This window comes from Pteropus vampyrus, unplaced genomic scaffold, assembly GCF_000151845.1.
Source record: "Pteropus vampyrus isolate Shadow unplaced genomic scaffold, Pvam_2.0 Scaffold18, whole genome shotgun sequence".
Taxonomy (NCBI): Eukaryota; Metazoa; Chordata; class Mammalia; order Chiroptera; family Pteropodidae; genus Pteropus; species Pteropus vampyrus.
The window spans coordinates 7,001,402-7,015,329 of NW_011888799.1; the positions used below are offsets into that span (position 1 = coordinate 7,001,402).

Consider the following 13,928-nt stretch of genomic DNA (forward strand, 5'->3'; position numbering starts at 1 on the left):
TGAAAAATATTCCATCGTGGGTATCTTCCTCATTCAACAGCTGATGGAATTTGGGTTTTTTTCTCACCTCTTGGCTATTGTAAATAATGCTGCTTTGGACATCTGTGTGTGAGGTTTTCAATGGACATATGTTTTCATTTCTCTTGAGTGTATACCTAGGGGTGGAATTGCTGGATCATATGATAATTCTGTGTTTAACTATTTGAGGAACTACCAGACTATTTTCCACAGTGGCTGCACCCTTTTACCTTCCCACCAGCAGTGTATGAGGGTTCCGATTTCTCCACATCCTCACCCACACTTGTTACCATCAGTCTTTGATTATAGCCATCCTAGTAGGTCTAGTGGGTGTTAAGTGGTATATGATTATGCTCTTGATTTGCATTCGTCTGGTGACTCAAAGATGTTGAGCATTTTTTTTTCATGTGAGTATTGGTCATTTGTATCTCTTCTCCAGGAAAAAATATCTATTCGGATCCATTTTTTAACACGGTTATTTCTCTTTTTATTATTAAGTGGAGACCATGTTCACCGATAAGGGAATGGCGGCTCACATAAGCCAGAACCGACTCAAGGCCAGCGGCCTGGGCCAACACCACAATGCCCAGAACTACAGTGACCAGAGCTTTGAGGAGCTGCAAGCACTCTGTCTGAGGAAGGGGGAACTGTTCCAGGACCCCATATTCCCTCCCGAACCCACTTCATTGGGCTTCAAGGAACTGGGACCTGACTCCAAAAATGTGCAGAACATCTGCTGGCAGCGTCCCATTGTGGGCACTGGGAGGGGAGGCATGGACTCATGGGTGGGGGAGGGGCAGATTGTAGCAATGCCCCAGTCACTTTGATAAGTTCCAGTCCCCCACAGCCCTATCCTGGCCCTGGCACTAGGCTCCACCTCCATCAGAGCTGGGGACAGTTCTGGACATGCTTAAGCAAAACCTCTCAGATAACCCCTTGGGAAGTCATTCACTGACCTCTGCTATCACAACTTACAACTGTGCCAAGCTGGTACCGTACCCTCTCCCTTCCCCACATTCATGTTTTCCCCTAGGACTTTGAAATGGGCATCATTTTCCAAGAAAGATGGGAGGGAAGTTGGGAGGGGGGTGTCCTGGGCTCCCTGAAACCTGGATTCCTTCACTGCAGGAAATCACAAGCAATCCTCACTTCATTGTGGATGGTGTCACTCCGACAGACATCTGCCAGGGGATACTTGGTGAGTGGGGAACAGAAAAATTGGTCTCCACTGGGGGATGGGGGTGAACTGGGGAAGAGGGCTGAGGTGGGGGGAGTGCCAAAGTGTCTTTTGAGGCTGGAGAACTGGGACCCCTAGATTCAAACGACCTCTTCTTTTACCCTGTCGCTCCCCTCCTGAGGAAATGGTGGTGAGAGTGTCAGGTGGGTCTTACTGCTCCTCCCCTAATCCAGATTTCATCCCGCCTGCTGCAATCTGGGTCTGGGAGTAAACTGGGGGCAGGGGTGGGGTGGGGTGGTATATTAGTTATTGACTGCTACACAGTAAATTACCCCAAGACTTCAGTGACTTAAAACAACAAATGTGATACCATCTCACAGTTTCTGGGGGGCAGGAATTCAGAAGCAGCATAACCAGGTGTGGGTCTCTCACGAGGCTGCAGTCAACATGCAAGTCAGGGCTGTGGTCGTCCGAAGGTCATCTGAAGGTTGAACGGGAGCTGGAGGATTGGCTTCCAAGATGGTGCGCTCACATGGCAGGAGGCCTGAGTGTCCACACACGGTAGCTGGCTTCCCCCAGAGAGAGTCGTCTAAGAGAGAGAACAAGGAGCAAGCCACAATGCCCTTACCACCTAGTCTCAGGTGAATACACACACACACACACACACATACACACACACACTCACTAGGATAACCTCCACCACGTTCTACTTGTTAGAAGCAAGTGCAGTATCTGGCCCACTCTCGAGGGGAGAGGAAGGAGGCTCCACTTCTCGAGGGGAGGAGTGTCAAAGAACTTGACATATTTTAAAGCCACTGCAGGGGCCAGAACTTCCTCAGTCTGGCGTATCAAGCACAGAAGCTTTGGGCTCCCTCAGCCCGTTCTCCCGGAGGCTCCCAGGGACAGTCCCAAGAAATAGCTTCCTCCTTAAGCCTGGTCCTATTTCACAGGTTCCTCCAAAACCCTCACTGCAGCTTTAGGGAAAAGGCCAGGGTGGGCTTCCTCTGTGGATGAATTCTGTCTTGGTTGTGTGGCAGAGAATGCGGTGGGGTATGGGAAGGGCAGAGGCCAAGGAGACCTCAAGTCCCACAGCAACCCCTGAGGCTTACTAGGCTGGAGCAGCCCGTGCTATTGAAGGAAGAAAATGGCTTCTCTCTAGGTTCCTTTTTGGCAGTGGCAGATTGCAGTATCTTTAACCCTCCTTTCACACCCTCTGCCTCCCTCCTGAGTACTTCAGGCAACCAGAGGCCACTGGTAATCACAGGAGCTGTCCCAGTGCCCTCAGCCTCAGCCTGGCCCAGAGCACTCACACGAGGCACTGCCTGCCCCACCGCCTCAGCCCATGGGGTCTGAGATATCCAGGAGAGAGATGGCAACAGATGACCTCAGACCAGGCATACTGCCTCTGTGTCCAAAGCCCAGCCCAGAGACCCTGGGGTACAGACTGAGCCCCTTGAGTCTCCAGTATTACGTGGGTGACACCAGGGAGAGACGTCTTGGTCGCGACACCAGTGTAGTCTTGGGGTGGAGGTGGGGAGCCATGGGGGAAGGTGACTGGATTTGTTTGAGGGATGAGAGATGACTGGCTCTCTCCCAAAGAAAACAGCTCCAGAGTGAGGAGCAAGGCCAAGTCCAAAAAGTCCTCCTCCTCAAATCCCAAAGCAAAAGCGTCTGGTTCTAATTTGTAAATCTTTCCCTTAACAGAAATGGTAGAGAAACTTACACTCCCATTCCTCACCCCACCCCGACCCGGAGCCTGTTCCTTCATCCCTGCTTCTCCCTGCTTGCTTCCTTAGCAGGAAGGCCAGCTGGGGAGGGGACCACGGAGCCCACTCCTGCTCTTCAAGGTCTTGGATTCCGGGACTTACATAAACGTGAGAGTGCTCAGGGGGAAGCCCCTGCCTGTCTTTCCAGGGGACTGCTGGCTGCTGGCTGCCATCGGCTCCCTTACCACGTGTCCCAAACTGCTGTACCGCGTGGTACCCAAGGGACAGAGCTTCAAGAAGAACTATGCTGGCATATTCCATTTTCAGGTGAAGCGCTGTTTGAAAGCCAGAGTTTCTTTGTGGGGTAGAGGAACAGAGGGAGGGAAAGAGAGAATTAGTATGTGCTTTGCAGTTTACCTTTTCTCTTTTCTCTTTGAAATATGACATTTATTAGTGTGGGTTTTTCTATTATCGGGCAAATAGCTGTTAACTAAAGAAATCACTCAAAATCTATTCACTAATATTTTAACCCCCTCCCAAAAATAATTACCAGTTTGTGTATCTCCTTCTCCTTCTCTCTCTCTATCTCTCTGTAGATATGTATATGTGTGTGTGTGACATTGGGAGTCTCTGTCACATAATTTTTGTAATCCGCTCTTTAAATTTAGCAACATGTGAATGAATTCCCTATGTCATAAAATATTTCTGAGACTCATAAGAGTTCAGAAATCCTAAAGTCCAGACAAGGTCAAAAGATGGGTGGGGTCCCCCTGGATGACATGGCAGGACCTGGAAGTGAGCCTGGGAGTGAGGTTCATGCTTTCCATTGCCTTTTACTCACTATTTCGCCATTCTGGGGAGTGGACTCTCTGACATTGGCATGTCACTAAACCTGGCCACCAGGAGGCGCTCATGTAACAGAGTTCTCACATGAGGTGTGTGTGTGGGGTGTGTGTGTGTGTGTGTGTGTGTGTGTGTGTGTGTGTGTGTGTGTGTGTGTTAATATGCGCACGAGTTAATATGCATGTGCTTGGAGGGGATCCTGGGGCAGACAGATGCCCCATGCCCTATTGAAGTCCACCTCACTGCCCGCAGATTTGGCAGTTTGGGCAGTGGGTGGACGTGGTAGTGGATGACCTGCTGCCCACAAAGAACGGCAAGCTGGTATTCGTGCACTCAGGCGAGCGCACTGAGTTCTGGAGCGCCCTGCTGGAAAAGGCGTACGCCAAGTGAGTGACCTGAGCCAATGAACCGAGCTTGCCTTCAAACCTGCCCCACTAGGTGGCAGCTATGGGGGCAGCCGGAATCAAGGAAAGAGGCAGGGGCATGGCAGGGCATCCTTTTCTTCCCGCACCACACTCTATCCCAGAGCCCGAACAGTGCCCTCTCCGTGCCCGCAGGCTGAGTGGGTCCTACGAAGCACTGTCAGGAGGCAGCACGGTGGAAGGCTTTGAAGACTTCACGGGGGGAGTGACCCAGAACTTCCAACTCCAGAGGCCCCCTAAGAACCTGCTAAGAATGCTTAGGAAGGCCATAGATCGATCCTCCCTCATGGGCTGCTCTATCGAAGTAAGTCATGCTTGGTCCTGCCTCAGGGCCTTTGCACCTCCGGTTGCTTTCATCTAGAAGGTTCTTTCTGCAAATACCCACCACGGCTGGCTCCTTCTCATTCACATTTCAATTCAAAAGCCCTCTCCTCAGGCTAGTCTTCCCTGCCTCCCAAATTAGCTATTCTTCCTTTTAAATTAGCTGTTCCTACCCCCATCCACTCTCCACTTTGAAATTATAATGTGAAATGATCTATGTATTTATTCATAGCCTATCTTCTCCAGACAGTTTTCACATTCAATGAGGGCAGTGATTTTGTTGTCTCATTCACTGCTGGATCCTGGGACTTAGGATGGGGCTTGGTATGCAATAGATATCCAACAAATATTTGCTCAAATAAATAAATGAATGCAGGATTCTACTGTTTGACCCCACAATTGCAGTCTTGGACATTTATCCCAGAGAAACGAAGACTTATGTCCACAAGAAAAGCCTGAGCACAAATGTTTATAGCAGCTTTATTCATAATAGCCAGAAACTGCAAACAACCTAGATGTCCTTCGAAGGGTGAATAGTTAGACAGTGGTGCGCACACCATGGAACACGCTCAACAATAAAAAGAAATGAACTATTAACACGTATAACGACTTGGGAAAATCTCAAGGGAATTGTGCTGAATTTAAAAAAGGTGCAATCTCAAAAGGGTCCATACTATATGATATGATTTATACGACAGTGTTGAAATGACCAAATGGAAAAAAAAAATGGAAAACAGATGAGTGGTTGTCAGAGGTTAGGGAGGAGGGTATTAAGAAGAGGTGGCTGTGGTTATAAAAGGGCAACAGGAGGGATACTTGAGGTGAGGGACCTCGTCTATATCCTGACTGTGGTGGTGAAGACACAAAAACGCACACGTGACAAAACTGCATAGAACACACGCATGAGTACCAGTAAAACTGGGGGAATCTCTATAGGACTGGTGAACTGCCTCCACACCGACACCCTGGTTTTGATATTGTACTATATATAGTTTTGCAAGATGTTATAGTCACGGGAAACTGAATATGGGGTGCATGAGATCTCTCTGTATCGAGTTTCACAACTGCACGTAAATCTACAATTATTTGAAAATACAAAGCTTACTCTTAAAGAAATGAGCCCGCAGAGTTCACCCCTCTCTGCAGTTGCCCGAGTCCCTCTGACCAGATCCTGAATCGCTTGCTCTCCTTCCTCTCTGTTCTGTAGATCACCAGCAGCAGTGAGTTGGAATCCATGACCCAGAGGATGCTGGTGAGAGGACATGCTTACTCAGTGACTGGCCTTCAGGATGTGAGTCTGACAACTGCATCCTACCCCGAGAGGCATGTGAAGGAAGAGAACTTCCTCCTGCCCCTATGCGCCTGACCTTCACACGCTCTCCACCCAGATCTGGTACCAAGGCAGGACGGAAACCCTGATTCGGGTCCGGAATCCCTGGGGCCGGATTGAGTGGAATGGAGCCTGGAGTGACAAGTAGGTGGCCCTGACCAGTGCTCTCGGGTGAGAGGCAGAGCACATAGCAGGCCCATGAACGAGGCCGTGCCAGAGAGGGACCCACTGGTGCGCCTGGGCGCATCCCTCCTCTCCAGATTCTCCACCTAACTCAGGACGCCCAGTAGGAAGGCATCAGGGGTGAGAGAATGGCTTGGCGAGAAAGGAGGTGCCTCCTGACCCACAGCCCCTCTTCTTTCACTGCCTATCTCTGCTCCAGCTCTGTGGAGTGGGAGGAGGTGTCCCCAGACATCCAGAAGCAGCTGCTGCACAAGATGGAGGATGGGGAGTTCTGGTCAGTGCGGTTTGGATGGGCCTCTCTCTCCACCTCATACTCCACCCCTTCATCTCTCCTGCCCCCTCCCACCTGCACCTTGGACATGGAGCCTCCTGGGACAGGACAGGGAGGAGGGTTCCTGTGGGTTTGGGTATGCCGCTGACAGGCTCTAGTACCCACCCCCTCCACCACAGGATGTCCTACCAAGATTTCCTGAAGAACTTCACATCCCTGGAGATCTGCAGCCTGATGCCTGATGCACTCTCTGGGGACTATAGGAGCTGTTGGCACATCATCTTCTACGAGGGCAGCTGGCGGCGGGGCAGCACTGCGGGGGGCTGCAGAAACCACCTTGGTGGGTGAGGGGATTCAGGGGGCAGGAAGCCAGGAATGGATCCCCGAGTCACCTGTACAACCCTACCTGGGGGACACAGGGTCACAGGGATCAGGGCGCCCAAAGTCAGGGGCCCGTCAGATCCCACTGGGCTCTGTTGAGGAGGTGGGCATGTGGCTGAGAAGCCACTGCACTCTGGGCAGGGCAGAGCCATCCTGACCTGCTTCTTTTACAGACACGTTCTGGACCAACCCCCAGTTTAGGATCTCTCTCCCTCTGGAGGATGACCCAGAGGACGAGGAAGCCATCTGTACCTGCCTGATAGCCCTGATGCAGAAGAACTGGCGGCAGGCACGACCCCAAGGAGCCCCATTACAGACCATTGGCTTTATCATCTACACGGTGGGCGCCCCAGCTGATCTTCCAGCCACCACTCTTGCTCCCTCACCCTGTCCTCCCTCCCAGGGCCACTGCCCACTTAGGAGTGGGACCCTTTCCAACAGGATCCACAGCCCTGGCTCTTGCTTGAGTGGTGCCTTGTGTTTTTAAAAGCAGGCAGCAGTTTCCTTTTAACAAGTTTTTAGATCTGAAATGTTTCGATAGCACTTCCTTTGTGCTCCGCATTGTTCCAAAGGCCTTCTGAACAGGAAGGAGATTGAGAGCCACAGCAATGAGGCCACTTGCTCAAGCTCACACATCCAAGAGTCAGCAACAGCCTGTGTCCTGATTTCCAGACATTCCGAGGCTTCTGCACAAGCCCCGCTGAGCCTACCCCTAGATGTCCCACCAAGAGCCCTGACTCCAGGGGCCAAGAGAAATCCCTGACAAGTGTTTCCCAAACTGCGCTTTTCAAGATCCTAAAATTGGCCATTTGTTCTTTCTCTTACATATTTAATGACGATTTATGGAACTCCTACTGTATGCTGGGCCCCAGTCCAGTCTCCAGTAGTTTAATAGTGAACAAAACAGATGCAAGCAGGGCCCTTTTCCTAGGCTGCAAATCCACCAGGTTAGCAGACACGCCTCAGGACATTTCCAAGGCTAGATGCATTCTTTCCAGCTGTCTTCTGGCCCCCACGCAGAGCTCTACAGTGTCATCAGCATGTTAAAGGTTCTGGTCATCCCTGTAGGAGAACAGAAACCCGTTTATCTGGGTTTAACTCATCTTTTTACTACTTTATTTGTGCTCAATCCTCAATTTCATAATCCCCTATTAGCTTCTTGCAGGGAAATGCTATCATGTTCAGGAAAATGCTCTCCTAGGTTTTCATCCCAGATATGTCACTGTTTAACAGTGAAGTTGGGCAAAGTTACCTCACCTCATGGGGATTCTGTTGCCTGTCCTCAACCTGCAGTGGTAAAACTCTCCCCCTGGCAAAATTCTGTGTAAACTGTACTTTCCTGTCCAAAGCTGAGGAATTATTAATGCTAGGACTTTTAGCTATCAGAGCCCATACCCTACCCCATCACTAGTGTCCCAGTGCCCTTAACACATCCCTGCTCAACACACACATACATACCACACACACACACACACACACACACACACACACGCACGCACGTACGCACGCACTATGTACACCCCACTGGGCTTTCACAGCCTGAGCCCCTTCACCATCCTGGGGATCTGACCCCCCTGTCTCTCTCTTTCTTAGGTCCCAAAGGAGGTACAGAAGACATGGGGCTTGATCCTGGCCAGGATGCATGTGGATGGGCAAAGGGTGGAATTTGGCGAAGGGCTCTGGAGCCCACTGGGTTAGAAGTCCAGCCCCCTCAGGCCCTGGGTGGGATTCAGGGAAAGAAGAGACCATACCAGGGCTACCTGCCACTTGGATGGGGTCCAGGCCCGGTCAGTTTGTGGACGTATCTCCCTGCAACCTTGCCCAAGCAGGCTTCACCTTGGGGGTCCCTCTCTCCCAGCCCTCCCAGGCCGGCCCTGTACCCACCTCCGGGGCACATATAGTTGCAGAACATCCAAGATATCCACTTGAAGAAGGACTTCTTCATAAAGTATCAGAACCATGGCTTCTCAGAGATCTTCACCAACTCACGTGAAGTGAGCAGCTATCTCCAGCTGCCTCCAGGGGAATATATCATCATTCCCTCCACCTTTGAGCCGCACAGGGATGCTGACTTTCTGCTTCGGGTCTTCACAGAGAAGCACAGCATGTCCTGGTGAGGGCCCCCACCTCACTGCTCCAAGGCCATATGCCCAAGAGCTGTAAGAAGTCAAGCTCAGGAAGCAGTCATCTGGTCCTCCCCAACTCTGTCCCTATTTTACAGTCAGGGAAACTGAGGCATGTGGAGGGGAATCCCAGTTAGTAGCAGAGCCAGAACCAGAACCCAAATGCCATGGAGCCCATTCCATACAGACTCAGATATATGATATAATGCGCCCCCCCACTCCGACCACCTCACTGAAATTAATGTCTCCCTGACCCCCTGGTAACCCCCAAGCTTCATTCACTTTTGCCCAGGGAAATGGATGAAGTCAACTGTGCTGAGCTACTCCAAGAGGTGAGGGGAGGCTCTGGTGTCGGGGGACTGGAGGAAGCCTCTGGGGGATGTAAAGGAACTTCCTGGACTGGGTCCCTCTCTCACTCCTTTCCCTCCAGGAAAACGTCTCTGAGCATTACGTAGACCAGGAGTTCAAACATTTGTTTGAGATAGTGGCAGGAGGAGAGGTGAGAGGCTGAGAGCTAGAAGCTGAAAGGAGGCGGATGGGAGCCGAAGGGACCAGAGCAAGGGTTTACGGTCCCCCTCCCTAGGACAAGGAGATAGGCATGTATGAGCTACAAAGGCTGCTCAACAAGGTGATCCACAAACGTGAGTCTTTCACCCTACTACTCAGCCCTTCCCCTACAGTATTCACCCCACCTTGACCACTCTGCATCCCCCACAACCCCCTACTCACTCCTTCTTTTCTTTCCACCCATCCCCTCCCTCACAGTCAGAAACATCAGCACCAAGGGCTTTAGCCTAGACGCGTGCCGTTGCATGATCAACATCATGGATGTATCTTCCTGCCCAGGGGGCAGTGCTGTCCAGTGTTCTCCCACCCCTATTCCACTACCCCTCAGCCAGGCCTCGAGGTGGCTACTTCTCTGGTCAGCTATGCCCTCTTTCCTGTTGGGGCATAGGTTCTGGGTAGCAAAAGATGCCAGTTCCTCTGGCTGTTATCATAGTTACCATACAGGACACCCTGGTCTCGTCCCCCGTCTGTGAGTCCCACTGCTCTCCTGCCCCCGGGATGCCCCTCCTCATTCCTTTCTCCGATATCCTTGACCGCCCTTCAGAAAGATTGCTCTGGCAAGCTGGGACTTCCAGAATTCCAGATCCTGTGGAAAAAAATCAAGAAATGGACGGTAAAGGGTATTGAGGGGGCACTTTAAGGGGTGAGAAAAGAAGGTCCTCAAGAGGCATGGGAACTAGTAAGGATGAAGCTAGAACTGGAGCACCTGACTACACACACACACACACACACACACACACACACACACACCACAGGACAGGATCTGTTGCAGTGTTGATGTATTATTTAGTCAAAATATTTAATAGGCAGTATAATCCTGCTATCTGCCAGCATAAGGGATACATGCAGAGAGCCCTGGGCACAGTGCCAGAGGCCCTCTGTGAGGCCTGGAATTCACCCTACAGTCACCAGATAATAGACATAGTGGGAGCTCGGCGGGTAGACCAGGGGAGGGAGCCCCTGGGCTCTTGAGTAGCAGTTGCAAGTCAGCCATACTGAAGTATTTCATTACTTCAACCACCATGCCATGCACATGGCCCTACCTCATCTGTGTGTCTCTTCAGGACATCTTCCAAGAGTGTGACCAGGACAACTCAGGTTCCTTGAACTCCTATGAGTTGCGCTTAGCAATTGAGAAAGCAGGTGGCCAGGGGTCGGAAGGGGCTTTGGGGCAGGGAAGGGGGAAGCCGTGGTCAGAGGGCGGGACTCCCCACCTCCATACTCCTCTCTCTCACAGGCATCAAGGTGAATAACAAGGTGGTGCAGGTGCTGGTGGCCAGGTATGCAAATGAGGACATGATCATGGATTTCGACAGCTTCATCGGTTGTTTCATGAGGCTGAAGGCCATGTTCGGTAAGTCAGGCACCTGCCATTCTCCACCCTAAGCCGGACTACTGGCCTTCTCTCACATATCCGCATGAGGGGCTCTACTTCAGAGCCACGCCCTCTTATAGGTCACAGGTGATCTGGGTTCACATTCTAGCTCCACCACTTGCTGGCTCAGTGCCTTCAGCCAGTTACTTTATCTCTCTGTGCCTCCATTGCCTCGCCTATAAAATGGGGATAATAGTCCTGCCCTCATGGGTTAGAGGTACAGATTAAATGAGTTAGCATATGGAGAGCACTTAGAACTGGGCCTGGCTCATAGCAAGGCTCTATGAGTTGTTATCATCAGTCCCCTGCTTGGCGGGGGTGGCGGGGTGGAGGGTTTAGCTGGGGAGCATCAAGGGACAGACAACCTCTTATGCCCTTACCAGTTGGGTCTGACTCAGCTGTCAACCCCTTTGTCCTTGCCTCCTCCCTCAAACAGCATACTTTCTAACCATGGACCCCAAGAATACTGGCTATATTTGCTTGAACCTGAACCAGGTACATGGAAGGGATCTTACGATACCCCCACCCATGGCTCCACCCTCTCTCTGCTCTCCCCAGCCATCCTGCCCCACCCCACCTCTCCCATCTGCTTCTTCTTTACCCACAGTGGCTGCAGATAACCATGTGGGGATAGAGGGACTTCAGGATCCTTGCTCCCTGCCACCACCACCACCAGCCGCAGGGGGCTTCTGCCCGAAGGGGCAGGTACTCTTTGCAGCTCTCAGCTCTTATGTCTCTGCTGATGGAATGGGCTCCAGGTAGCAACACCTGGGCCCAAGATGTCATGCTTACTCCAGCAGTAGACCTCCATGCCTCTGCCCACCCCCAGCTCAAAGTGTTTCATTTTTTACCCAGCCTGGCTTCTGGCGGCTAGATTTACCCCACAGTCAATCTCTCTCTCTCTCTTTATATTTTATTAAAGATTAAGTGACACTTCCCCAATGTCCCCTGGCTGGGGAGGCTCACCACACTTTCTGTCCTGCCCACAATGGCCTGCTGCCCACCCCTCCCGGCATAGCCTCTCTCTTCTCTCTCTCACTCAGAGGCATTATTATAATAAACAACACATGCAACTGGTTTCCATGTCTCTATGTTTCTGTGCCAGGAAAGGACTGGCCCCAGCACCAAAGAGGGGCCCCAGTAGCTCCCAGGGTGTACCACCCCAACCTCCAGGGAGCATTTAGAAATGTGATTGTCGCAAAAGCTAGAGGGTGCTGTTGGTGTTTATGGGCAGTGCCAGTAATGCTAAATGCACAGCAGTCCCTATAAACTACTGAGCAGTACGGTGCCGCAGCATCGACTGCGAGCTGAGCAAAGTTAGGGATCCACGGGTCCCTGAGCCTCCTCTCTCATCTTCCCCTTCAAACTAGGGTCTCCAGAGGTGGCATTGCAGATGTCTCAAAGGTTAAAATTCCAACAGCTACAAAAGCCAGCATGTCAGATATGAACTGACCCTCCTGGGTGGGCGTGAGGCTGGGAGGGGTGAGGGCTGTGGCAACAGATGAGTTCATTCCTGCCTCAGAGGTGTTTAGATTCAAATCATTATTATTGTTAGAAAATTGCTCCTGCCAAACTAGTGCCCTTCCAGAGAGCATCGAAGAGTCTTGGTCCACCAGGGTTTGATCTTGGAGTCTCCGCCCCAGACGCCTTTTCCCCCACCCCAGCCTCCCACTGCAGTGAGAAGACAGAGACCACCTGCCACAGCTGCTCGGCAACACTTGTCCTTCTCCCGCCCTTCTGAATGCTCCATGGCTTCCAGAGCTCTGGTCTCTCTGGCCTGGACCCTGGCGCCTGGATATGTGAGCTTTTCAACCTCTTGGAGAGGAACAGCCTCCAAATTCCCTTCGATTAGGGGGCCGTCAGCCCCCAAGGACTCTAACTCCTTCCTGGTCTGCGTACACTTCCAGCTTCCCGCGGTAGCCGGCTTCGCGTTTCCTCCCGCAGTAGTGCTCAGAGGCTCCCCTCCATTCGCACTAATCCACTCGCCACGCTTACCCTTAGCTAAGGGGGTGGGATTCCAATCTCCCTTGATCTGGTGACTGACTCTGCACCAGCCCCACCCCCTGCCTCCTTTGTGACTTCAAAGTCCGCGGCGCTCCCTCCAGAGCCACCCCCACCACCTCCTGAGGAATCATTTCCGGCCCTGCCACTGCCTTCTGCCTTCCTCTCCCCTGTGCATTTCTACCTGACAGAGAAAGTCACACTCCGTTAAGGCCCTTAAAGACTGATTGTGCCACCCTTGTCTTCCACCACCTTTTCTCCACAGAGCCGCTCTCTAAGGAGCGAAGGTCTCCAGGAGCGGAGACAGGGATCATTTGAGAAGGCCCAAAATCCCAGCGGGTCCTCTGAGCTTTTGAGAGGTCCACAGCAGTCCCAGTTGGTTCTAGGAAGCCTAGTGCTTGTTCCACAGCGAAGGCCAACTTCTGGCCGGGTGGCCTTGGACAAGTTACGTTCCTTCTCTAACAGAGTCTTTTCCCTCATCTGTCAATTAGGGGTGACAGTGCCTATCTCAGAAGTGTGTTGTGGCGACAATTGAGATAAAAGTGAAGCAGCGTGCTCAGTGCTTTGCACACAGTAAGCATTTCATAGAAGCTCATCATTGTCACCCTTAGGTTCCAGCAAAGCCCCACATACAGAGTTTGTGTGCTGAGCAACTCAAGGTGGCATCACACATCTGGATCATGATGTGAGGGGTACCCCCTTCCCAGAGTTTTACCACATGGCTGCCTCGTATTGGAGATGTGAGAAAAATTAGCATACATTTAATAAATATATCTAATTAAAACATGCATTCAACACATATGCAAACATGCAAGCTTCACATTCCTCCACATCCAAATCTAAAATAGAAGTTCCCTCCAAGCTACAACCAGGCCTGGCTACTCCTTTCTTCTGCCTGCCAAATCTGGTCTCTGCACCTTACCTCCATCATCATTGCTACAGCCTCTTCTGACTCAGTCCCAGTTCAACCTCACCTGCCTCCTTGCGCAGCCTAATGCCCTGGGAGGTCATTCCCACTATGTCTTTGCTATCTCCCGTGGGTCTGTAACAACACTTTCTGCTCTTTTCTGATCCTCAGTACTGGTAGCTTCCTCCGTTCACAGCACTGGGCGGCAGGGTTCTGCTGGGGAAGGGTACTAAACCATGCTGCCTGCACCCTCCACAGCTCGTGCTGGGGTGGCCTCTGCTGAAGCCACCTGGCAATCTAGAT

At 51.7% G+C, this 13,928-nt stretch overlaps 1 protein-coding gene and 1 long non-coding RNA gene across 5 annotated transcripts; one reads left to right on the forward strand and one right to left on the reverse strand.

The window, feature by feature from the left end:
- The first annotated feature begins 219 nt into the window (after positions 1-219).
- On the forward strand, positions 220-11,197 carry CAPN11 (calpain 11). The gene is made up of 19 exons (XM_023527656.1): positions 220-770; positions 1,147-1,216; positions 3,110-3,228; positions 3,997-4,130; positions 4,302-4,470; positions 5,695-5,778; positions 5,876-5,961; positions 6,200-6,274; positions 6,451-6,611; positions 6,826-6,992; positions 8,246-8,257; positions 8,554-8,765; positions 9,068-9,107; positions 9,206-9,274; positions 9,359-9,416; positions 9,541-9,605; positions 9,887-9,955; positions 10,407-10,485; positions 10,580-11,197. Exons 1-19 carry the CDS (start codon positions 525-527, stop codon positions 10,726-10,728), a joined length of 2,064 nt encoding a protein of 687 aa, XP_023383424.1. The 5' UTR covers positions 220-524; the 3' UTR covers positions 10,729-11,197.
- LOC111736151 lies at positions 846-12,800 on the reverse strand. Of its 4 annotated transcripts, none has more exons than XR_002779109.1 (5): positions 12,436-12,800; positions 8,537-9,928; positions 6,461-7,714; positions 3,064-3,256; positions 846-1,784 (listed from the first exon to the last, which is right to left on the reverse strand). It is a non-coding gene; the product is annotated as an uncharacterized LOC111736151 (long non-coding RNA). The 4 variants fall into 4 exon arrangements; XR_002779111.1 differs by lacking the exons at positions 846-1,784; positions 3,064-3,256 and adding an exon at positions 4,994-5,736 and having other exon boundaries at positions 8,537-8,809; positions 9,780-9,928; XR_002779110.1 differs by lacking the exons at positions 846-1,784; positions 3,064-3,256 and adding an exon at positions 4,994-5,736 and having other exon boundaries at positions 6,461-6,594; positions 7,508-7,714.
- Between the last annotated feature and the right edge of the window lie 1,128 nt (positions 12,801-13,928).